Here is a 25727-nt window from a genome sequence, read left to right as displayed (position 1 = left end):
TATATATATAAATATATATATATATATATATATATATATATATATTTATATATATATATATATATTTATATATATATATATATATATATATATATATATATATAAATATATAGTATACTCCCTCTATAACGAACACGGTTATTACGAGGTTTCGCTTATACCGGGGTACATTAGATGTCCCGTAAAATTTCTATTGAACTATCACCCTTTATAGCGAGGCAAATTTGGTTATAACGAGAGAAAATAAAACTGAAAAACGTGTCTTTTTACGTTTTTGGCCCGGACGTGGCTATAAATAAATACCTTTTTAAACGGCCCCACAATAAATATAACTGCCGCCCTCAATAAACTTCTTTACAATAAATACAACTGTTTCACATATTTAGAAAATATGATAGATAAAATAATACAAAACAATTTAAAGCAGTCAAAAATGAGAGAATTCTTCCAATTGCAGAAGCAATATGTAGTTTATGTTATCCTTGAAAATGGGCTTTATACATTATGTAGTTGGGAAAGATTCAAGTACAGCTTTTTTGTTTTAAACTATATCACTGACAATAAAAAAAACTTTTTCATTGTATTTCATTGACAATAAAAGTAAACAACTTTTTTTAAAAACGCCTTTCAAACAATATTTATTAGCATCTTATATTGCTCCGAATGATTTCACTATAGGAATTTAATGTTTTAGAAAACTACATATTCATATGTATGCACAGTATTATTGTTGTCTGATATAACGAGATCGGCTTATAACGAGGTAATTAGTCTGCCATTTCAGTTCTCGTTATAGAGGGAGTCTACTGTATATGCATATGTGTATATATGTATACATGAAAATTACTAAGTTCTCGGGAAAAACCGCGTTGATAATTGAAAACTCGACGTTTCGGCACCCATTTTGGAGCCATTATCAAGAGTGATACGGTTCCGTTCGAGTTCGGGGTCTCAATCTGCCTACTCTCCTCACTCGTGACGTACCAGTATCCTGTTCTGTATAAATACAAGAACCGTCAAACGGCACTGAGGTCTCAATCTGCCTACTCCTCAGTGTCGAGTGACGACTGGTAGCCGTTTTGTAAGAGTGTTTGCCTTATTGAATTGATTTCGGATGACCTATGATTGTTGTCGCTAAGTGTTATGAAACGAAAAATGAGAGTGTTGACAACTGAATTGAGTTGGGCGGGGTGATGATTTCCCGAGAACTTAGTAATTTTCATTCATCTGACCGCGGAAATTTATCCGAGCATATATATATACACATATATATATATATATATATATATATATATATATATATATATATATATATATATATATATATATTATATAATGTCTAATGTTTAAAAGATTTACCGTTTGAGAAAAGAAGTTCTAGTATACACCTAAGTTCCTTCCAACCAACTTCTAATTCTTTATCAGCATAGTTATCGAATACATGTCTAATTCCTTTATCGGCAGCCACACCATCTACTGCATCTACAGGTGCACGTAACTATAAAAAAAAAATAAAGCTAACTGTGTTGATTGATCAATAAAAATATATTCTTACCCCTCCTAACGGTACTGTTGGATCTATTAACCGAACATCTACTTCGTGTTCACTAAAAAAGAAATTTATTGATTATGGTATAAGCATAACGATTTAAAGACTTGTTTCAACTTTTTTTTCTGATGTTTTTAACTTAATTTAATAATTTAAATTAATACTATTTCCCATGCTTAAAAAAATATTTTTCTGTAAATTTGCTTTATGTAATTGTAAACTGTTTAAAAAATTTAATTTCACTTACTTAACATCAAATGTAACAGTAGAGTACACCCTTAAAAGAAATTCACAGCTTGCTTGAGGTTCATCTGTAAATGGTATTATGCAATAGGATCCTTTTGGTAAATCTAGGTGTCCCGTAACCTGTGTATTGTTTTCTGATTCTCTAACATAGACAGGTTTAATTGAGGAAAAAAAATTGTGCGTTAAACGTCCAGGAGAAACGAATTTTAGCTAAAACATATGTAATTTTATTATTTCTACAAAATTCGATAATTTGTGTATCGATAAGTTTATCTGACGTTTCAAAAATAATAAATCAATAAATATAACAAGAATAGTAAATATTAGCAGTATTGAAAATTCAATTTAGTAATAACGGAAGGCGCTAGACCGTCTGCCCTCCAAAGCTTTTTAAACCAAACTTTTTTTTTTTAATTAAACATAATTTGAATCCATAAACTTAATATTATCTAAGGCGAGGAGTTTCTCACTGTCCCTTATCCTCCGGTATAATCTTTCGTACTCCCTGGATATTCCAATAAATTTTCAAAAAGTGTGAATAATTTTATAACTGCTTCTACAAAAATCTACACGTTCAAAAATTTTGAGAAAAATGATGATGATTGGTGGTTTTTGTTTCTAATTTTTCTTACCTTTCTAATTTTTTTGGCAATACTTTGTTTCTGACATTTTCTCTCAATTTACACATTACTTTGTGTAAAGTAAAGCTACTGCTTCGTAAGATAATTTCTTCTAAATTTTAGCTAGAATAGGGATTTCAGGATTTATTTTTAATTTTATATTTTATTTGGTACTGTTAATTGCCATTTGTTTTCTCATTTACAGTACACAATTTGTCCTGATTATTTTCTCATTTATATAGCTGCACGAATCTCACGCAGCTAGCCGTGCGGTGTATTATATACACCACATATAATATTAGATTTAATACATAGGAATTACTTATATTAATATATACGGATAAAAAAAAACATGATGCATGATTTGTGTGTATTTTTAATGATAATATAAATAGTATAATATAAATATAAATTAAAAAATAAAATTTTTGTAAAAAGACAAAACTTTAACAAAGTAATAACTTCTTGAAATGAAAACTTCACATGTGTCACTGTTAGTTTGTATTATTTATTCACTGCTTCTTCTTCATTTTTGAAAACATCTCATGTAACAACTGTTGTCATATGCTGTTTGCATACTGATCTATTACAACTTCCGCAGATGATTGTTGTGGCCCGTTTTTTTTCCTACCGCAAATGAAACACTTCGCTCTGATCTTTGCAGGCGGCTTCTTATTGTCTTCTGTTGGGTTTTTATATTACTTCAGAAAACCTTTTACATCATCACTGGGTAGTGATTAAATGCTAGCTCGTGTAGAGGGGTATGGCCTCATCAAACCTAAGGAGAGCACTTTCAAAAATTCTCGTCTATGCTTATAAGTTGCATTGACATGAGTTGCATTATAGAATAGTTGTCTATTGATTCCCGAGATGTTCATGAGTTGGAAAAATATAACCAAGGGCCATTATCTTGTTCTTTTGGATACTGGGTAGGTGCCACAATTTTTATCAACAGAATCAACTTTGGTGGCGTTATATTGTAAATGTTATCAGGTTTATTCGACACTGGATCTATATCTCCATCCTCGTACATTGTTGAGATCAATACAACAGCTTTATTTGTTTTCGGTATATAGAAAAGCAATATTACATTTTTTTTTAATCCAAAAACGAGGATTTAACTGGTTTATTTTTATAAGGTAAAAACTCTTGCGGTATTTCCCGTTTATTTATTTATTTTTTTTTTTTTTTTCATTGTCCCAATCATAGTAATTTTCTCTTCCGATAATTCCTTCGCTAACGGATAACTTGAATACTAGTTATCACATATTAAGTTCCGATTAGCACCTTTTACTTCCTTCAACAAGCGGTTCACAATTGTACTAAGAGTATTTGGCATGCTGTAGGAGCCTTCGGACTGCTTACCAAAGTAAACTTCAAAATTTGACACATAAAATGTTTTTGCATCACACAATATAAAAAATTACAGTTTATACTTGGCTAGTTTTTTGGGGAGATATTGAAGAAAACTACCCCGTCCTTGGAAAAGTATCAATATTTCATCACTTGTTTAAAAGTCGCCCACAGTGTAGTTGTCTTTGCAATTCGTTACGAATTTATCTATGAACCATCTTATTACAGCTAACTTATCTACCATTTTTTTATGATTTCTGGTACTTTTATCATCAAATCGAATAATGGCGAATAGAAATAAGAACCTGGTTTTGCTTATACATGAAAAATTTTAGAGACGGTGCCATCTGTTGTCCAGAGTTCCAAAACGTGGGTATGATTTTGCTTCTTGTATCCAGATAACAATAGTAAACCTATAAATGCCTAAATTCGTACTTTTGATACGTCTTTTGAATCTCATTCTTTCATAAATTATAGTTTAACATTCATAATGTTCAATTCGTGCATTCAGTAATGTACTGTTACGATAAATATCACTCAGTTAACCTGTAAACATGTTATTATTCTAAATAAGAATGTTCTCGTAGATTCTCTGCCCCACTAGAAACCTGTTTGGCACTTTCTTCTGTTCGAGAAAGGTCAACATCGCTGCGAGCCTCTATAAAACCGGACTTCATTCCATACCATTCACAAAGGGTCGGCACAGATCTCTGGGAGTCCAGACTAACGGCTGTTTGATATATATAGAGAAATTTTGATTGTGTGAGTTAGTCTGAAAATATAATCGTATCGAGTTTTGAAATGTAAAGCGCGTATTGTCGAAATAAATAAATTGTAACAAATGTTGTAAATAAACTATAAAATTATAGTGTGAAATAAATTAGTATAATATTGTACAAATAAAGACTTTAATAAACTAAGTGTTAGAACATTTTAATAATAAATAAGGTTAATAAATTAGACTAATAAACTCAGTTTAATTGGTGTCAGAAAAGTAGAATATCTTAAATAAATAGTGAAAATGACTTGTTGATGATTTATGAGCTCACAGTTACGAATTTAAGAAGACATCTCGAAAACAGAGAATTAGCTTCTACCGGAAAAAAGACTGATTTAGTCCAACGACTAAAGAACGCTTTGGAGGAAGAGGGTTTAGACCCGGAAACTTATATATTTGAAGCCAAACATGCTGCTCTCATCTCGTCGATTTCGAAATTAGAGAACGAAGTTTCTGACGATATTTCGAAAGTTTCCGGCGACATCGCTTCTCTAGAAGACAAAGTTTCTAACGAGATTTATTCTCTGGAAAGCAAAGTTTCTGCTAACATCTCTTTGAAAATCTCCAAAGTCACTTCTGAGATGTCTGCCCTCGACAATAGAATATCTTCGTTAAAAAACCAAGTTAATGCCGATATGTCGGCCTTCAAAGAAAATATGAAAGATAAGGAAAGAAAGATGGAGAAAACAGAGACAGCAGAGAGAGGAAACAATCCAATTATAGTAGAGACAAAAGAAGACGAGACGAAATGTAAGTTGGAAACGCGGCTGAAATTTGAAGGAAGTGGAGGTTCTGTTCATGTTAAAGTCACAACTTTCGACGAAAAATCGTCATGGAACAACTACATGAAACAGTTCGAATCAGCTGCAAGAGCGAACGAATGGTCTGAAAAAGAAAAGACTGTAAACCTGACTATCGCTCTTCGAGGAGATGCCTTAGATGTGCTTCAGACCATAGCCGTACGGATGATTTCGAACAACTTAAGAAGAGGTTAAATATGCGAGATGGCCACGAACATTTGGAGCATGTATATTAGTCGCAGCTTAAAAATCAAAGACAAAAGAGAGATGAGGCTCTTCAAGAATATGAGGTAGATATTGCCAGATTAGTACGGTATGCTTATCCAACAGCTTCTGAAGACATGATAAACAAATTGGCCGTTCAAACATTTATTGATGGTCTTTGTGATCGTAAAATGCAGAGAACACTGCGATTAGCTCGTCACAAGACGCTGGTTGATGTCTTATCCGCCGTCCTCGAATACGAGTCAGCTACGCAGGCCTCTGGCGAGAACAGTAAAGTTAGGACTGTAAAAGAGGAAGGAGATGAAGATAAACTTGACCAGCTCATTAATATGATGAAAAGTATTACACACAAGAGAACGAAGACCATAAGATGCAGGAATTGTGGCGAAATAGGACACGTACGAAGTTCATGTAAGCACCTTAGGTACGACGCAAATCAAGAAAATCACCATCAGGAAAACTAGAACGGGTCGGCCTTAGGGGGGCAGCTTCGAAACATGTCCAAAGACCCTCTCATACTAATAGCTTCTTTAAAATGTCCTGAAGATAGTGTATACGTGGATGGAGAAATAAATGGAAAAAAGACATACGTTGTTGGTGAATAGCGGAGCGATCAGAACCATTATACGCCCGACAATTATAAACAGCGTAAGAAACTGTTACCATCGAGGTTGCGACTTCGGGCCGCTACAGGTGAAAATGCCAACATTCATGGAGAAATCCAGGTTCAATTAGGAATTGGAGCAGAAAAGTTCGTCCATACTGTTATAGTTGACGACATTGAAGAGGATGTTATATTAGGAATGGACGTAATGAATATGCATGGATTCCAATTGGATTTTAAGAATAAGGTAATCAAAGTTGGTAACGAGGAGATATTTCTTCATCCACATGATGACAATACTGTGTAAGCAGCCGTTAAAGAAGATACAGTCGTGCCTGCGAGAAGTGAAACGATCATAGTAGCGCGATTACAGGGAATTGTGGACGAAGGAACACCTGTTATGATGGAGCCTTGGAACCATGACGACGAGGTTGGCCGAGGAATCATAATTGGAAAGGAATTGGTGACTTCGGCTAAAGAAATACCTGTGAGACTTATCGGTGTCAATGACTACCCAGTGACGATCAATAAAGAGACAAAAGTAGGAACTTGTGTACCGGTGACATCCGTAATCCATCAGACGACAACATTTGATAATTCTAACGACAAATTCGACCAAATGGTTGCAGTTGCTGGACAGTCTCTAAATCAGATGGAAAAAAGGAAATTAAGGGAATTTCTTCGGCAATATCGTGATATTTTCGTATCGAAAGGAGGAAAGACGGGAAGAACTACCGTTGTTAAGCATAAAATTAATACTGATAATGCTAAGCCAATTCGTCAAACAGATCGACAATTACCACAGGCGAAAAGAGAGGAAGCTGAAACGATTGTTCAGGAAATGAAGAAAAACGGGGTGATTGAACCTTCTACGAGCCCATGGGTCTCTCCGGTGGTCCTGGTTAAGAAGAAAGACGAAACGACGAGGTTCTTTGTGGATTACCGTTTACTGAACAACGTTACCAAGAAAGATAGTTATCCTCTGCCTTGGATCGACGATACATTGGACACATTGGCTAGAAGTAAATTGTTTTCTACTTTGGATTTGAAGTCTGGATACTGGCAGGTAGAAATGGACCCAGTAGATAAAGAGAAGACAGCCTTCACCACAGGATCTGGATTGCGGCAATTCAACGTTATGCCATTTGGACTCTGTACTGCTCCTGCGACATTGAAGAGGCTTATGAAAAATGTGTTGAGGGGATTATCTTGGAAAACATACCTGGCTTATTAAGATGACATAATCGTCTCGGAGGAAACATTTGAAGACCATCTGAAGAGTTTAGAAAACGTTTTTAATCGACTTAAAGCTGCCCAATTGGTGTTAAACCCCAAGAAGTGCCAGCTATGTCAAGGTAAAGTCAATTATCTGGGTCGTATAGTCAGTAAAGAAGGAGTGACCGTGGATAAGGGAAAATTCGATTTTCGTATCAAGAGAGAAGTTTTCTTTGACTATATACTTACTACCGGAGGTTGCAGATATCGCTAAGACATTAACGCGACTTACAGAGGAAGCAAGAGGTTACCGCTGGGATACAGATACTCAAAATGCCTTTGAGACCTTGAAAAAGCATTTAATAACAGCAGCAATTTTAGAGTATCCACTGCCAGAAGGAGAGTCCATCTTAGATACAGATGAAAGTAACGTGAGAATTGGAGGAGTGCTATCTCAGATTCAAGGGTGATAGGAACGAGTATTTGAATATTTTAGTAAAGTTCTTTCAAAACCTGAGCAGAATTATTGCGTCACGAGAAGAGAACTTCTAGCGGTAGCGAAATCAGTAGAGCACTTCTATCAATACCTCTATGGAAGGAAGTTTTTAATCCGAACCGACCATGCCGATCTTAAGTGGTTAATGCAGTTTAAGAATCCAGAGGGTCAGATAGCCAGATGGATCGAACGTCTCCAAGAATAGGATTTCAAGATTGAGCACCGGGCCGGAGTTAGCCACAGAAATGCTGATTCTCTTTCCAGAAGGCCATGCTCAGCAGAGTATTTCCACTGCAAAAAAACGGAATCCAAGGAAGCAGCAGTGCTGAGAACAACGATGGTCAACGACGATTAGACACCTACTAAGATAAGGGAAGAACAAGAGAGAGAACCAGTTATACAAAAAATGCGAAAATGGAAATAGAAAAACCGTCGACCACCTTGGCAAGAAATATCAAACCTATGATCAGTAGTTAAGACGTATTGGGCTCAGTGGGAATCATTTCAAAGAGCAGAATAGCCGAAGTACTTCGTCTGTTACACAAGAGTCTATCAGGAGGGCATTTCGGTGTAAAGAAAATCCTTCCGCGAATTCGGGAACGGTTTTATTGGATGAACAGTTCCGACGACGTAAAAGACTGGTGTAAGAAATGTACTATTTGTGCTACGAGTAACGGGCCTTACCGAAAAAGGAGAGCTCCTTCTATAATATAATGTTGGAAGCCCGTTTAAAAGAATAGGTTTAAACATCGCTGGACCATTTCCAGAATGTGAAAATGGAGGCAAGTACATGTTGGTAGTAATGGATTACTTTACTAAGTGGGTCGAAATTTACGCACTTCCAGACCAGAAGGCCGCCACCGTTGCAAATAAGTTGATCCAAGAAAATATCAGCCGATTTGGAGTGCCTTTGGAGATCCATAGTGACCAAGGAAGGAACTTCGAAAGCGACCTCCAAGGAATATGTGATAGACTAGGCATAAAGAAAACAAGAACTACAACATCCGCAATCGAATGGTATTGTAGAACAGATGAATAGGACAGTTGGCAAGTATTTGACAAAGATGTTGTCCGATCATCAGCGATACTGGGACCAATATCTTCCGTTTTTCACAATGGCCTACAGATCTGCTGTTAACGAATCAACAGGCTAGACACCAGCCAGAGTCCTACTCGGACGCGAGATGCGACTACCTTGTGATCTAGAGTTTGGGTATCGACCTGGAGAAGATGTAGCAGGTGAAGATTATGTGATCGAATTACGAAGAAGAATGGACAATGTACACGAGTTGATCCGTTCCCATCTTCACATCGCTAGCGATCGAATAAAGAAATGGAACGATACGCAAGCCGAAAAGGGGTGCTTTAAGAAAAACGAAAAAGGTCCATACCTCATTATGGAGAAGATCAACGATGTCATTTACCGAATAAGCAAGATTCCAAGGGGAAAGCCGATGGTAGTACACCATAACCGGCTGGCATCTTTCGAATGTGACCACGGCGTAGATGAAGAAGTGGAAGTAAACCAAGTCCAAGATGTGTCTGACCTTACGTTTGAAGAATTCATGGGGGCCTGTGGAGGTACCGTTAAAGCAAGACATGGTGTTACCATTGAAGAAAAGCAAGATCTACTCGCGCTTCCTGATGACTACTCACTGGCCCTTACCATCCCGGTCAGTATCAAAGACGCACCAGGGGTGGCATCCGTCTTTCGAAGGATGTTCGATCGAGTTGCAGAACTTCAATGCCAAGTGCCAGCTCCCGGGAAAGCTTTGAAACTCCAAGATGCATCACGTTACCTTTTTTATCTGGTAACAAAAGACACTGCCCGTGACCAACCTACCTACCGAGATGTATGGGAAGCCTTACTTCAATTGAGAGAGCACGTCCTAGAGTCCGACGTGCAAAAGTTAGCCATGTCAAAGTTGGAGTGCCGCCAATTAGATTGGAGGGTTATCCGAAATATGGTGGAGGAGATCTTTAAAGACACCGAAGTCCAGGTGTTAGTCTGTTGCAATCCGCATAGTTACTGGTGCGGAGAGAAAACCGTCCCTTGTCATTTTTATACAACTGGAAGTTGTAAAAGAGGGTCCAGTTGCCGATACCAGCATACCGTTCCAGTTCTAGTCCCGACAAGGTTCCAGGAGGAACCATCTTTTGAGAGGGGGGCAATGTTACGTAAAAATATGAGTCATAGTTTTAACCTGTAAACATGTTTTTATTCTAATATGTTTTAGAATTTACGAGAGACTTCGATTTACCTGAGCGACCTTCCAGAACCGATGCGAGGGAAATCCAGTTTGCCTTTACCGTTTCGCCATCGAAGGTTTTAGAGTTTTCGAGATAACGGCACTGGTATATAATAACGGAACTTTATTTGGAAGGGACGGTTAATTCTCAAGACCCGCGCTCGCGAATTTGTTACGTACGGATATAATAAATTATTGTCAGATAAGTTAATATAAATAAAGAAATAAATTAAATCCGTAAGTGTTATAAATATTGAACCTTTTAATAAATTCACAACAATATTCTGGTCTGCAAGTTGAAAGGTCTTTTCTACATAAGTTTTTAATCAGCAGAGGGAAGAGAATACAGCTGTTTCTCACGCCCTTACTTATTTATACTTGTTTTGTATATAGACCATTGGAGACCCTTAATTCTGCTTTTTTATTATAGTAGATCTGCTGCTTTTTCCATTAACACTTTAATGCCTGTTTAAACACATCATATTTTACATTATCAAAAGCTTTTTGGTAATCGATAAAGTAAATAAAGACATCCTTTCTCTGGTCATAACATTTCTTCTAACCTATGCAAAAATGTGCCTCTCGTGTTCCTAACCCATTGTTGAAACCAATCTGTGTCTTCCGTTCTCTCTTCGCACTTGTTATAAATCCGCTTATACTTAAATTACTTTTAGAAAGTTCTAATCTAATTAGGCGATGATCTTCGCTACGTCTGACGTTGTGCTTCTTGGGAATTGCTGCGAAAGTTGACTTCAGGGAATCAGATACATTGTATATGTTATTAAAGGTTTTGTTCTATCTTTTTAAAGATCAATATTTTTGATTTCAATTGGATGGATCTGAGCTCTTCCAAAAACTGACGGCATCAAAAATGTATCATGCAGCAAATACGGTAATCCGCCTCTGCTAGGAACAGACACTTTCAAGCCAGGTAGTTGTCTTTTAAATATAAATCACGCGATCCAATAACGACTCTAGGAGTGTTTTATATCAAAGGATTATGCCATTTGTTGGGTCCACAAGTTTTGTTATATATTAGTTGGCGCTTACTATTTTACATTAAAGGCCAAAGTGTAAGGGAGCTGTTTGTTATGCTCACTGCATAACTTCTAGAGAGCTCAAAAAAATGCACGTGTATAGTTTAGGTATTGTTTGAAAAAAATCGTTTTCAAACAATGGTTTAGGCCAATTGTAGAACACTCTTATATTATAAAAGAATCAGCAGATATTGATAATAACTGCGCTCGAATCGTAAAAATGGTCTTTTGAGAGCGCCACACGTCGCACCTAAGCTATTACCACAAAACATTGGGTGCTATTTTTGAGCTATGTGCGATGGCCTTTTTAATATAATATACACCTAATACTAGCTGTAATTTGAAAAAAAAAACATCATATTCAATTGATCTTTGCATCAATGAAGCAATCAAACAGCGAAATCGCTAGCAAGTTAAAAAAAATTATTTTCTATTATAAAAATCACGATTGGCTTAGTGAATGAGCTGTGGTTTCCGCGAAGGACAAAGATGTCTATCAATTTAATAATAATATTTTGTAATTTTATTCCAGCATTCAAAGTGAGTAAAATGGTTGTTCAATCGAGTTACAATTACTTAAATAAGGTATGTAGATGACACTGTTTTGTTGGCCACCAGTCTAGAAGATATGCAGACATTATTAGGTATAATGGCAAGGAAAAGACCGAGTTAGACCTAAATGTAAATTTAAAAAATAATAGGTAGTAGTAAGTGGCTATCGCAAGTGTAATGTTAGTTAAGGTAGAATTGCGGCGAATAACAATACTACTGAGAGAGTTACAACTTATAAAAAGGTACCTTGGTTGCTTTTGAAACGAAAAGTGGGACAACACATCAGAGGCCAGATGTAAAATTAAGCAGGTAGCACAGACTTTTTTGAAATTAAAAACAATGTTATAAAGACGTGCTATGGGGATTAGGTAGTATTATTGTTCATGGTATTAAAGCGTGGACCTTGACAAACGCAATGTATAAAAGATTGGAAGCATTAAAAATGTGGATGTATAAAAAAATTCTAAAAAGTCCGTAGATTATCAGAAACACGAACCAATATCGAAAGCAAAATTAATGGTAAACTTAGTTGAGATAGAGGAAGATGCATTAATAATCCACATCAAAAGTAAGAAGTTAACACCAGATCGCTATTCCGAGCAACAGTAGACAAAATCAAGATTATGCAATTGGTGGTCAATGGTTTAGCAGAACGTGATGCTTAAAGAAGAAGAAGTGCAAGAAAACAGTTTCAGAACTAAAGTTGAACGTGTTTGATTTAAAAAATTAACGCCTTTGAAAAATTTTATATAAACTTCAGTATAAATTACAGATTTGGTCGGCATGGATCCACACTTAAAAAAACAATCACCAATAGAAGAACTTTATCTTAGAAAATTTGATATTAACAATCAGTGGTAAGATATTGTTATGTACTTACTTCATACACAGCAAATCCTATAGGAATCTTGGGAAGATTGTACAGTCTTCTATTCTTCTGCATTAATCCAATTACTACTCTGTGTAGAGCATTACTACTATCATTTATTTTCAACAAATATTGTGAGTTATGCCAAAAATCTAAACAAAGTTTAAAATAATAATATAATTATGAATAGTATAAATGCATAAAAAAAATATCATTATATACATAAAATGTTCACTGTTATTGTTTATCTATTCTATACAATATATTTCAACTTTATTAGTGTGGAACTAATCCACACGAACTTCCAGCTCTAAAGGTTCCCACGAAAATTTAAATAGAGGTTTATAATTATTGTAATTTAGATTAACTTATGTAATTAAGAAACACTCAGGGTTCGATTTCATGTCTCTGGATATCTCAAGGTCTTCTAAAAGGTTCATTTGTCTAAAAATTTTATTTGGAATATGTAAAATTTTACTGTTTTTTGAAAGAGAAAAGGAGTGATTATTAAATTTGATGTAATGTCCAAAGTTTAATTTATATGTGTTATTAAGATGTTCTTTTATTCTTTGAGTCAGGGTTCCCATTGTTCTACCCACATAAGTTATGTTACAATCCCCACAAGTTTTAGGAATAATTTTCAATTGGACTTATTTTTACTTTCAGTCAATTTCAACATTTTATTAATTATGATACTATTCAAACCAAGATTTATGTAACTTAGACAGTCTTCAATTCATTTCTCATTTCATTTCATTCATTATTTTTTTAAATCTTGTTTTTCTTTAGGTTCCATCTTCTATCGAAGGTTGGAAACCATCATGACTGTGCAGACCTTGTTGACTGCCGCTCTAAATAGTTCTGTACTACTGCATTCAAACCATTCTCTCAAGTTTTTAAGCCACAATATTCTTTGTCTTCCCACATTTCCCTCTCCTCTAATTTTGCCTTGCATAATAAGCTGCAATAATGAGTATCTTTGCCCTCTCATCACGTGGCCTAAGTACTTATGTTTTCTTCTTTTGATAGTCAATATTATTCAGATTCATTTTCTATTCTTTTAATAACTTCTGCGTTTGACATTCTTTGATTCCATAATATTCGTAGGATTCTTGTGTGTAACACCAAAATTCAAAGGTGTTTTCGTTTCACCCCGTATATAATAAAACACCGATTCTTTATCTTTTTTGCGCCTCTGAGATTGGTAATATAAACATTTTCGAGACAGTTTATAATAAACAAAATTGCTCTTTTCATTGATCTTGGGTCAATTGAAGTCTTGAAACAGGAATCTTTCCGTTTTTGTTTGTACCGATTTTTGAGAATGATGTCACACATCAATGGACCGGCTACGAGAGCTGTCGATTTTGTTGTTGAAGTCATGAGGAATTTTATCGTCGGAAATTCATTAGTGTAGCAGTCAAAAAAACAGCTTAAGGGCCTGAACGAGGAAAAATGCTTCTCGGAGAGTTTTAGAAACCGGCAAGTTTTCATTTAATTCCATGAATTTTATTGCTGTATTTCATATCACGTAGTTGGCACAAGAATTCGGGCTAGAATATCAAATGCAAAAAAGGAGAGAAGTACCAAAACAAGGCGCCTTAATATTGCACTCAAAAACCCGCAAACGGTAGAAAGGTTTCAAAACTATATCGAAACTAAATAAATAATAAATAAAATCTAAATAAAGCAAGAAAAGAATTTAAACCAAGGATCGGACTATGTAAGGATAAGGAGGGGCGGCATATACTCAATACAAAAGAAGAAGTATTGAAAAGGTGGGTGGAACACTATAAAGAACTGCTTACTATCGAAGTAGAAGATCCAAATCAACCACCCCCAGGAGCAAACAACAATACACCATTGGAGCCTCCATCAATTCAGGAAGTACGGGATGCAATAAAACGCCTAAAAAATAATAAATCTCCAGGAAGTGATGGTATACCCGCGGAACTTATTAAATGTGGAGGTGCTACTCTGACTAATCATATATATATTAAATCATACTGAGAGCCTGGAATGAGGAACAAATCCCAGAAGAGTGCTGTATTGGGATCGTTTGCCCGCTACACAAAAAGGGCGATGAATCAGAATGTAGAAACTATAGGGGAATAACCCTCCTTAATACAGCATACAAAATATTTTCAAGTATTTTATATGGTCGCCTGAGTGAATATTCAGAGGAGCTTCTTGGCGAATAATATCAAAGTAGTTTTAGGCCTGGTCGATCAACAACAGACCAGATCTTTGTGCTAAGGCAAATACTGGAAAAAACCAATGAATTCAATATCGACACATACCATCTTTTCGTAGATTTTAAATCGGCCTATGGTAGTGTCCTAAGAAATAAATTGTATGAAGCCATGGATGAATTCCACTTCCCCGATAAACTGATAAGATTGGTTAAGGCTACAATGCTTAAAGTTGTTTGCAAAGTCGAAATACAGGGCGAACAATCACAGGCATTTGAAACGCATGTTGGGCTGCGACAGGGAGATGCGCTGGCGTGTCTCCTTTTCAACATAGCTTTGGAAAAGGCGGTCAGGTATGCCCAAATAGACAGCAGAGGAAACATTTTTAATAAATCATCCCAAATTTTGGCATATGCAGATGATGCTGATCTAGTTGATCTAGTTGCCCGCACAACACGCAAGCTAGAAGAAATGTATACCACCTTGTCAAACGGTTTAAAAAATATGGGCCTGCAAGTAAATGAAAATAAAACTAAGATAATGGCATCAACATTCAACAATAGAGCCAGAAACATCGGCCACCAATTCACGGTTGATAATTCTACCTTTGAAGTGGTGGACAAATTCACATACTTAGGCTCCCTGATCACCAAGGAGAACGTCATGAAGGAAGAAATCAAGCGAAGAATAATCCTAATAATCCTAGCAAACAAATACTATTTTGGACTGAGCAGACATATGAGAAGCAGAAACTTAAGCCAAAAAACAAAAATAACCATATACAAAACCCTTATACAACCAGTGTTGACATATGGGTCGGAGACATGGACCATTTCCAAGGCAGATGAAAATCTCCTGCTTATATTTGAACGAAGGATCCTGAGAAGAATATTTGGTGGCATATGTGAAAATGGTGTTTGGAGAAGGAGATACATCTACGAGATATATCATAGATATAAACATATATTTGGTGGTAAAGACGTAGTATCCTTTATAAAAATAGGAAGACTAAGATGGGCAGGACATCTGGCAAGATCACAGCAGAACAACCCTCCTAGAAGAATCCTTATGTCACAACCTGTGGGAAGTAGAAGTAGGGGTAGACCAAAACTCAGATGGAGGGATGGTATAGATGAGGATGGTAGACAAATAGGCGCAGCAAACTGGCAACAGTTGGCAATGGATAGAACTAACTGGCGTAATAGACTTGGGAAGGTCAAGGCTCTTTTATAGGGCTGTAGCACCAATGATGATGATGATGATTTCATATCACGAGATTTGATTACAGCATTTTTGAGGGCTATGTGGGCTTACATGATTTTGAGTGAAAAATAAGCAGCCGGGTTTGGAAGAATACATATTGTAATCATCCAGGATAACCTAAAGCCCTATTTGATGTTTGAGCTCTATCAAGATTTGTCTTTCTTTCCAAACAATAAGAGGATTTTTTTAAACGGCGTCCTATTTTAAATAGTTTAGAAATCTTCTTGTGTAGTGTTGGCCAGGACATCTCTGCAAGTATTTTTTTGAAGTCATTTTTGTAGTTAGTCCACTCAGTTCTCCCCAAATAAAGGAATCATTATCCACGACTCAGCTCTCCAAACAAAACACGAGTAGCAGTTCCCAAACGTTTAATTTATTTACTTACCCAATCTCCAATCCCAGTTATTGTTCAGTCTCCTCTTTTAGCCTCCTATAAGCAATTTATTAATTGTTACAAGATGCACAAGTTTTAATGTCCATGCTTCCAAGTCATAAAGAAAAGTAGTGTAGTAGAGTAGCAACAAAGAAACTTTTTAAGTTTAACGAATGGTGCACGTGCTATTTCAATATGTTTCTTAAGTTCTTTGGTTTGGTCTGCCTTTGACATTATCCATGTTAATAAGTATTTATAGGTATCTACACTCTTAATTTCAATATCTTCAACAACAAATTATGTTTGTATCTGCTGATTTTGTCATGATCATGCATTTAGTTTTTTTTAATTCATCCTGGGTCCGTATTCATGACAGCATTCATTAAGTCGTTGTATTACGTTCTGTAAATTGTCTTAAAATCAAAATAATCTTAATTTCCTGTGTATGATGCATGTCAATTGTCACCTTTAAAGAATCATATAAAAGGCCGGCATTCGATTATACTCATTCTGGCTGCCGCTTCAACTCCAATCAAATGGTCGGGTTCTTACACCCGTACAAAAACAAATTATTTAATGTGTTTTGTGGAGCTTTATGTTTCTGTCTTCTATGTGTTTTTTTTTCGAAGAAAGTTTCTGAAGTTTTTTAACCTTGTAAAAAAGGAAAAAATTAAGGATTTTTCTCACTTCAAAAATACTTTTCTTTTCCAAATATGTATTAGCTCTTAGGAATTCTCTTTAAAATGTTAGCAGTATTACCTTTTTAAGCAGTAGTCAAAGAAACAGTATTTTTCCTGTCCAATGGTTAAATCCTCGCAGTAGCTTTAAATTGTCAAGATTATAGGAGCAAGAAAACTTCTTATCAAACAGTGATAATTTTAATTTCATGTGATGTGTCGATTCTCCCTTTATCAATTTTGCCTTTATTATCGAACCTTGATCTACTGTGCCTTTTTCTCTTACAAGTGATCTGTTTTGCACTCTATTAGTTATCATAATTTCTATTAATTTGATTTACTTTATCAAAATGTATACATTTTCCTGTACCCTATCGAACGTTTTTTCATTCATTTTAGAAGTTTCTTTTATCATTACAGAAGTTTCGTTAAATTTCTTATCTGTCTTTTTAAAAATTTCTCCTAGTTTCTCCTCGGTCTTATAAAAAAAATTTTCAGTTTAATTCAAAATTTAATTACTTTTATCAAAATTATAATTTCAAAATATCAGTGCACAAAATAAGTTTTTTAAAGCCATAATAAATATCATAAGTTGTTTGTTTTTAAATAAATATTGATCTAAAATATTAATGCTGCGAAATGTTAAATCTTTTTTATATGTTTTGGAAACATAAAAAATTGGATTGGAACTGGAAAAAATAGATGTAAACACATGTATTGAAAACGATAGATGCAATTTTAGAATGCAGTTTCAAAATCTATATTCATTTGAAAAATAAAATGGTTTAGGTTATTTTCCTTTTTTTTTTCTATTAATTATGTAACTGCAATACAGTGCAACCACTACGCAATAACTTTTCCCCGTATTTTAAGGCTTAAAAAATAATATACTTAATAAGTCTCGTTTTAACTACAAAACATACTTACTTGTACTATGTGGCTGACCTCCATTACTAATTTTTGCAACCCAACTGCCGTCAAGCATAAAAATGTTCCATTTATGTGATTCGTCTTCTTCATATGCTAGTGAATCGGGATTAGGGTGACAAAATTCTAACAAATTATAAGCGTCAATGAAATCTTCGTATTGCATCCAAAATTCTCCATCATCCTTTGCCGTTAATAGCTCATTTTTAGTTTCGTCCGGAAGAAGATCCCAGGTTTTTGAACTACAATCAGTAATCTTAGTCATATTTTGATCTTGTTTAATAGTATCTTTTTGTATAAATTTTTGCTAAAATTTAAATTCTAGTTATTAAAATATTAGAAGACTAATCCCCTTGTTCCCCTTGTAATACACAAATAACTTTATGCATGCAAGTGCCTAATGCTATTTTAATAGTCTGTAAAAGTATTGTAAACAAGTTGGTGGTCAATAAAGTTATTTTTAAAGAGGTGTAACATTGGTGAGAGCGGTGAGATTGACGAGATACTAAGTAATCTTTAAAGGCGATAACGAGATCTAGTTAATATGATAAAGAAATGGATACATCCGGACCCCTGCATGGTCTTTAAAAATGGAAGAGGAAAAGGAGAAGCGTAGACAAGAAGAGAAAGAGGCCATGGGGAAGCGTAGACCAAAAGGAGAAAAGGAAAAGAAAGGCATAGTAAAGTAAAGGTATAAATCAGACATAGTTTATCCCAAATTCAAAAAAATTTTAAGTTAGAAGTAAGTTAAATTACTAGTAGAAGACATAAAATAGAAGAACAACAGAACGATATAAAAACCGATTTTTAAAAAATAAAATAAAACAACAGCAAAACGATTTAAAAAATCAAATATTACAAGAACAAAACGATTTAAAATTTAATTTAGAAAAACAAATAGTTGAGTTAAAAAGAAAACAACACAAAAGCTTTTTCATCTAATATTGTTTAAGTAACTAATCCGAATCGAAACAAATAGTGTCTTCGTCTTCTATAATTAAACCAAGCACAGTTAGAACTAGCAAAATTTTAAAACTACCGTCATTCGATGATCAAAACAGCATGAAAAACTTATCGTTTTCAATTCGAAGCTACGGCTAGAGCAAATAGCTAGACTGAGAAAGAATTGGCAGCTTCCTTGGTAGTGTCTCTTCGAGGACAGGCAGCAACAATTTTGCAATTTTTTCCACAAGATTTACAAAGTTATACCTCTTTCGTTCAAGCTTTAGAGACAATATATGGAGAGCAGCATCTAAAGCAGGTTTTCCAAAGTCAGCCCAAAGTTTGATATCAAAAGCATAACGAAAGTCTGCAAGAATATAAAGCCGATATTAAAATATTATAGCATTTGGCATATCCTGAAGCACCTAAAGATTTTCTGAAACTAATTGGTATACAGGCATTTATAAATGGACTATATGATGTAGAAATGCAACAGATTCTTTTACTACAGCATCACAAAACGCTAGACGAAGCACTAATCTCAGGCCAGGTGTATGAAGCGGCGAGAAGCATTTCCAGATCGAGCCCAAAATGAAGAAGTCATAACCGGAGATAACCAACAATCTATTGTATCCCTTTATCTAAACTCAAAGAATGGAGTTCGAAGGTCGCCTAGATCGACGTCCAGAAACCTGTTACATAGCCCTATTAGAAATACTTATAGGGATAGATCTTTAAGACAGCGATTTCACACAAGTGATCACAGAAGTAAAAAAGATACTTTGGAATCTGTTGTGCTATTAAAGGAGCAACTAGCAATTAATAAAAATGAAATAGAAAAGTTAAGAGAACAGGTGTCGGTTTTGCAAAATGAACAATTAAAAGAATCCCAAGATGCTTTAAACAAATTACAGGTTCAAAGTCAGTGTCAGCTTGAAGAAAAGAAGACTGTTACCGAAAAAGTAAATTTCCGGAGAACCACAGTTAAACAGGAAGGAGACTTCTTTGGAAGATGTTAAAAAGAGTCAAAAGAAAGATAATAACTTAAAAGTCATACGAGAATTGCTTAAAAAAGGATTAAGACCTATTTGACAGGAAATAACCAAACACAGTGGAACTATAAATGCGTACTGGGCTCAAAGGGAATCGCTGTATCTTTCCAGTGGTCTATTATATCGGAAGTGGAGAAGTTTCAATTGAGTATGTTCAGTTCAACAAGTGGTACTGTCAAAATCAAATATTAAAAGTGTATTGCAAGGACTTCATAGGAGCCTTTCTGGAGGACATTTTGGAGTCATGAGCAGTGTTCTCTTGACTTCGAGGCAGATTTTACTAGATCAATTGTCGGCGAGATGTAGAAGATTGGTGTAAGAAATGTGGTTTATGTAACGGTAGAAAAGACTCTAGAACAAGAAGTTGTGGTAAAATGGTACACTATTTTTCCGGGGAGCCTTTTGAATGCTTCGCAGTGAATATTCTTGGTTCAATTTTGATAACGGAGAGAGAAAACAAGTACTTAATAGTCACAATGGATTATTTTTTAAAATGGCCTGAAACTGCACCCCTTCCTAATCAAGAAGCGACTACAGTAACAGAAGCATTCATAACACACGTCGTATCAAGACATTGTGTTCCTTTAGAGTTACATTCTAATTATCTGCAAGAATTGATAAAAATCTTAATTATTAAGTAAACATGCACTGCGTCTCTCTATCCTGAATCATACGGAATAGTCAAAAAACATAATAGAACTGTTTGTCAATACATTACAATGTTTGTCACTGATAATCTAAAAAATTGGAACACTTTACTTCCTGTATTCCTGTTAGCCTATAGAAGTTCCGAAAATGAATTAACTATTTATTCTCTATCGATGATGATCACCGGAAGATAAATGAAGTTTCATCAAGATCTTATTTTCGGAAGAGTTCGGAAAGAATTTTCTCGTAAAAGTTTGAAGCTTTAAGGTGATAAAGCCAACTCCAGGCTCGATAGGCATGCTACTGGTACAACTTTTGAAACAGGTGACCCAGTATATGTATAACCATCCCACACGTAAGAAAGGACTTTGACCGAAACTTCAACGCAACTGGGGAGGCCCGTACACCGTTCTGCAGAAAATAAATGATCTAATCTATCGCATATAGTTTTCAGCTAGAAGTAAACCCAAGGTAGTTCATATGGAGAGACTTGCTCCATACCATGGAATTGATCCACCCTGTTGGCTTCAATAAATCTGTGACAGTCCAGTTATTCGAGGCGAATAACTATAAAGAAGGGAGCAGTGTTATGACAGTTCCATGAGATTTATTTCATATAGAAAAAGTCCCTTGGCGAAAAAGAAGAAGTAATGCAGAAGTCTAGAATTTTCGAGATGTCATTGAAAAATCCTTGAACGTCTATTATAGTGAAGTGTGGAATCTCAGAAAATATATACAAACATATGTTGTTGACAGATGGTTACAGTGTAATGGATATTTTGAAGTTTATAGTTGTCAGTCGGTAAACGTATAGTAAACAAGTTGGTGGTCAATAAAGTTATTTTAAAAGAAGAGTAACAATATGTTTAGATTTTTGTATTCGATAAATAAAAGTCTACTACAAATAGTTTCGCGATAAAATCTAAAATTTTGGAGATTTCGCGAAAAACGGCTTAAAACATGCTTTTTTGACGTGTAATTTGTAAAATTTGTTCGTCTTAAAATTTACTATTCTAGCGACTAACATTATTTTTTTTAACTTTTGCCTGAGTTGGGGTGGTAACCGCCTCCAGAGGAAAAGCACATACTGTCATAAGGTAGTATTCTACCTACAGTCAAAATTTCAAGCAAATATATAGCATCAAAAAAAAGGAAAAAAAATAAGATAATACACTGGATTAATCAGGTTTAATATTTCACTTATTTAAGATGTTAGAAGAATTTTTAACTTACTGGTCACTCCAGTCGCCTGTCCACTCACCCGTGCCCCATGGATTTCTAAGCCTAAGCAACTTATAGACTTTTTCAGCTTTTGAGGTAACTTCCACTACATTGTTTATACTGTAAGCATGACTTGAATAAAGTCCATCTTTTCTTTCTCCTTCAACTTCACCTGAATCCTTAGAGAAAAAACTATTAGTTTATAGACGTACTTGATAAAAATCTAATAAATAAAATCTAAAAATTAATAAAAAAAATTATGTGTGAAACTTCTAATGTAATTAGTATAATAATTTATAAAATTATGAAAATGTCCAAAAGGAATGTAAAATTCTTCAAAACGTTTTTGGATCCTATCAGAGCATCATCAGTGATACTTAAAGCATTTTGTAAAACGTCTACCTGAATTTGCATTTAAAATTTAAAATTAAAATTAAATAAAAGTTAAAACTTCAAATTTAACTACATATTGTCGATAATTATAAATTTTTAAATAAGAGGGAAGATAATGAGACCTTACACGGAAACGGCGACCACCTCTGGGTCAAGATAAAGTTACCAAGTATCTAACCTTTCTTTGTAAATAGTTATAAGTGGGGAGGAGTGAACCGAATATTATAAACTACTGAAACACCTCAGCAACGTAACTGTTAATCAGGACATAGTTACATCATCAATGAAATCAGAGATAACCAATAGATAATAATTTCTATTTATTATAATCTCTTCAGAGATACAGAGATCAGTACTTTTAAATATTTATTCAGCGCGATTTAAACGATTACTTATTATAACTTAAAATGCAATATAAATATATTTTGAAAATTTAATTTATATATTACCAGGATACCACAGCCCATGTATGATTTTCTCGTAAATGAAATTAACATCATTTTGAAAAGGTCCTGATCTTTAGAAATGTTTGCTAAATCAAGGTACCTTTCATTTAGCCCGCCGGTGAAATCTTCCAGAGCTTCAGAAATAAAGCCCCCTTCAATATTTTGGTAAGATCCGTAGAGCCTAAAAATAATTAATTACACTAAAACTATATATTTTATATGAAGTTATATATGATTTAAAGTCACTGCGTCCGTTGACATTCAAAAATTGGTCAAAACACTGTTACCAAAAACAAATTTTTTCAGAGTTTTTCCATATTTTTTGAGAGAAATACAACCTCAATCAGTTTTTGCAGTTTTTATGTAATAGTCATTTTTCCGATTTTATTTATTATTATTATTATTTTTTTTCGGCGGGCTGCAATAAATTTAATAATTTCAAAAATTCAACGCTTAGTTGAGGCTTTTACAAAAATTGTATATTTTATAGACCCGTATACATAGACATATAATACAAGATAAACTGACTGCTGCAATACAGTGACGTTCCCCTAGGTCGACAGAGAATGTATATTTTTCTAATGGGCCGGATCTATCGAGCTTCTCGTTGGTCATTTAAGTCACGTGGTTGACAAACATGGCAAATCAGAAAGAGATGCAAAGACTGCTTTGCGTCAGTTTTCTCTGTCGCACTGGGGGAACGGGCTGGTATTGTAAGGATCAGTCTATCTTGTATTATATGTCTATGCCCGTACGTTAAGTGTACATAACCTCAAAAAGCGTTTTTTTCGAAAAAAGCTTATAACTTTTTTGGAAATTGCTGCAGATCTAATTTTGTTTCTATTTAATGTACTAATAAACATCTATATTTCTGATTTTTTTTACAGTATTTTCCGTCTGGTACGCCAACTTAAAAAACCGAAAAAAACTGGTTTTTAGGTTTTTGGGGATTTCCACCATTTTGTCCCATTTTATAGACTTATTAGATCAAATCAAAGTTTTTTTAAAGGTTGTATATAATTTGATAACTAAGTCTTTTATGAGATATAAAAATTAGGCGAACGCCTTTAAACCCGCAAGAGACCATCTTTTTTCAAGGTTTTAATGGTTTTCTCAATATTTTCTACTTTTACTCTTTACCTTCAAATTTTCTGTAAGATGTACCAGTTGAAAACATTTTACTTTAGGGATGTTACCCATTGTATAGATTTTAAAGTTGATTAAATCAAGGTTTTTTTTATAGGTTATATATAATTTGAAGTAAGCATAGACATATAATACAAATAAACTGATCCCAGCAATCCATTACCGTTCCCCCAGTGCGACAGAAAATACTGACGCAAAGCAGTCCCTGCGTCTTTTAGGGCCGGGTTTATCGACCATGTGACCTTGCCGTTGGTTATTTAGGTCACGTGGTAAAAAATCCGGCCCAGTCGAAAGAGATACAGAGACTGCTTTGCGTCAGATTTCTCTATCACACTGGGGGAACGACGCTGTATTGCCACGCTGAGCTTATTTGTATTATGTGTCTATGGAAGTAACTAAGATAAACTGAGCTTAAAATTGAGCTGAGTCTTATTTTTTAATCACATAGCACTTAACAGAATGAAAAAAATTTTATTCTGGGAGTGAGCCTGTCTTAACGGGGTTACCCTTTATTATGCATGTATTTTTTATATTCATTAGCTTGTTCTAATATAATCCATATTATTTGATTCGAAGTTTTTATTTAGCTTCCTCCCTATTTATTGCTCCAATATATCTAGTATTATTCTCATACACAATGTTAAGGCTATTTTATTAATGTTACAGATTTCTTAAATTATTATTTTTTTTATAAGTAAATACTGTTTGATGATATTACGGAAGACAGAGATGACTATATTACTCTTAATACAATTTTTAGACTTTAATAACTGTATTAAAGAATATCTTTATTCCAACATTTATTGTGTTCATCGATTGAATAATATCGTAAAACTACAACGAAAGATTAAGGCCTTCATTTGGAATCAATATATATCATTTAGGGATATGGTCCATTTTTCTTCATAATTTAATGGAAAAAATAATAGTTATATATATATATATATATATATATATATATATATATATATTTGTGTAATAAATATAGTTAATAAATCAATAAAAAAAAATAAAAAAAACCTGCCTTACTTTGCATAAGCTTTTTCCAATAAAGGAGTCCAAAATACATTACTAAATTTAGTCTTAGTAAAGATAAGTTTACCATCTATAGTAGGCAATCTGTCGTCAATAACCACGTCTATCCATCTACCATATTGCCAAAATCTAAAAATGAAAAACTGTAGGTAGTGATATAATAAATATAAATATGTTAAAAGCCTAAAGCTAAAGAACATAGCATAAAGCTTAAGCATAAAGAACAGGTATAAGAACAAGCGTTGCAGATTGGAAGAACTGATATTATTGTTTAACAGAATATTTTGAATCAAATAATAATACATTTAAAATAAATTAAGAAAAATATCGAAAAGAATCGAAATAAGAAAAATAATAAAGAAATACCGCAGTGTTTTTAACAACATGAAACAAATACCGTGAAATTGTAACTTGAACCTACAATAATTATTGAAAGTTCGTATGCCTAAATGTTATATTTTCTTAATTTTGTTGTGTTTTATAGTGTAGACCGTGGACTATACATAAGCATTAGATGAGTAAGTTGGAGGTATTTGAGACGTGGGCATATCGAAGGATGTTAAAAATCACTGAAAGGACAAAATAACTAATCAAGTATGTAATACTGGACAGGATGAACAAATAAAAGGACGTAGTATTGACTATTAAAATAGGAACAGTAAATATTAAATGTTACAAGTAATTACGTAGGGAAAGTTTAGAGGTAAGCGTAGCATAGAAAAGTCGAAGAATATGTCTTGGTTGAGAAACCTCAGGGAATGGTCGCTTGTAGTATTTGTATTTAACTGTTCCGAGCAGCAGCCTCCAGGGTCCGAATTTC

At 34.3% G+C, this 25727-nt stretch overlaps 1 protein-coding gene across 1 annotated transcript in view; it reads right to left on the bottom strand.

Moving 5' to 3' along the window:
• The window catches only part of LOC140442664 (calpain-A-like), a 57916-nt gene that overhangs the window by 14699 nt on the left and 17490 nt on the right, over positions 1-25727 (bottom strand). Inside the window, exons 4-11 of the mRNA XM_072533659.1 lie at positions 24902-25036; positions 22730-22907; positions 21900-22066; positions 18025-18266; positions 12605-12744; positions 1797-2005; positions 1556-1607; positions 1360-1498 (exon numbers count right to left, since the gene is read on the bottom strand). Coding sequence (XP_072389760.1) covers positions 1360-1498; positions 1556-1607; positions 1797-2005; positions 12605-12744; positions 18025-18266; positions 21900-22066; positions 22730-22907; positions 24902-25036 — 1262 coding nt within the window. The remainder of the gene's footprint in view (positions 1-1359; positions 1499-1555; positions 1608-1796; positions 2006-12604; positions 12745-18024; positions 18267-21899; positions 22067-22729; positions 22908-24901; positions 25037-25727) is intronic.

This window comes from Diabrotica undecimpunctata, chromosome 6 (genome assembly GCF_040954645.1).
Source record: "Diabrotica undecimpunctata isolate CICGRU chromosome 6, icDiaUnde3, whole genome shotgun sequence".
NCBI lineage: Eukaryota > Metazoa > Arthropoda > Insecta > Coleoptera > Chrysomelidae > Diabrotica > Diabrotica undecimpunctata.
The sequence above is the reverse complement of the archived record's forward strand: the minus strand, read 5'-3'. Positions and strand labels throughout refer to the sequence as shown.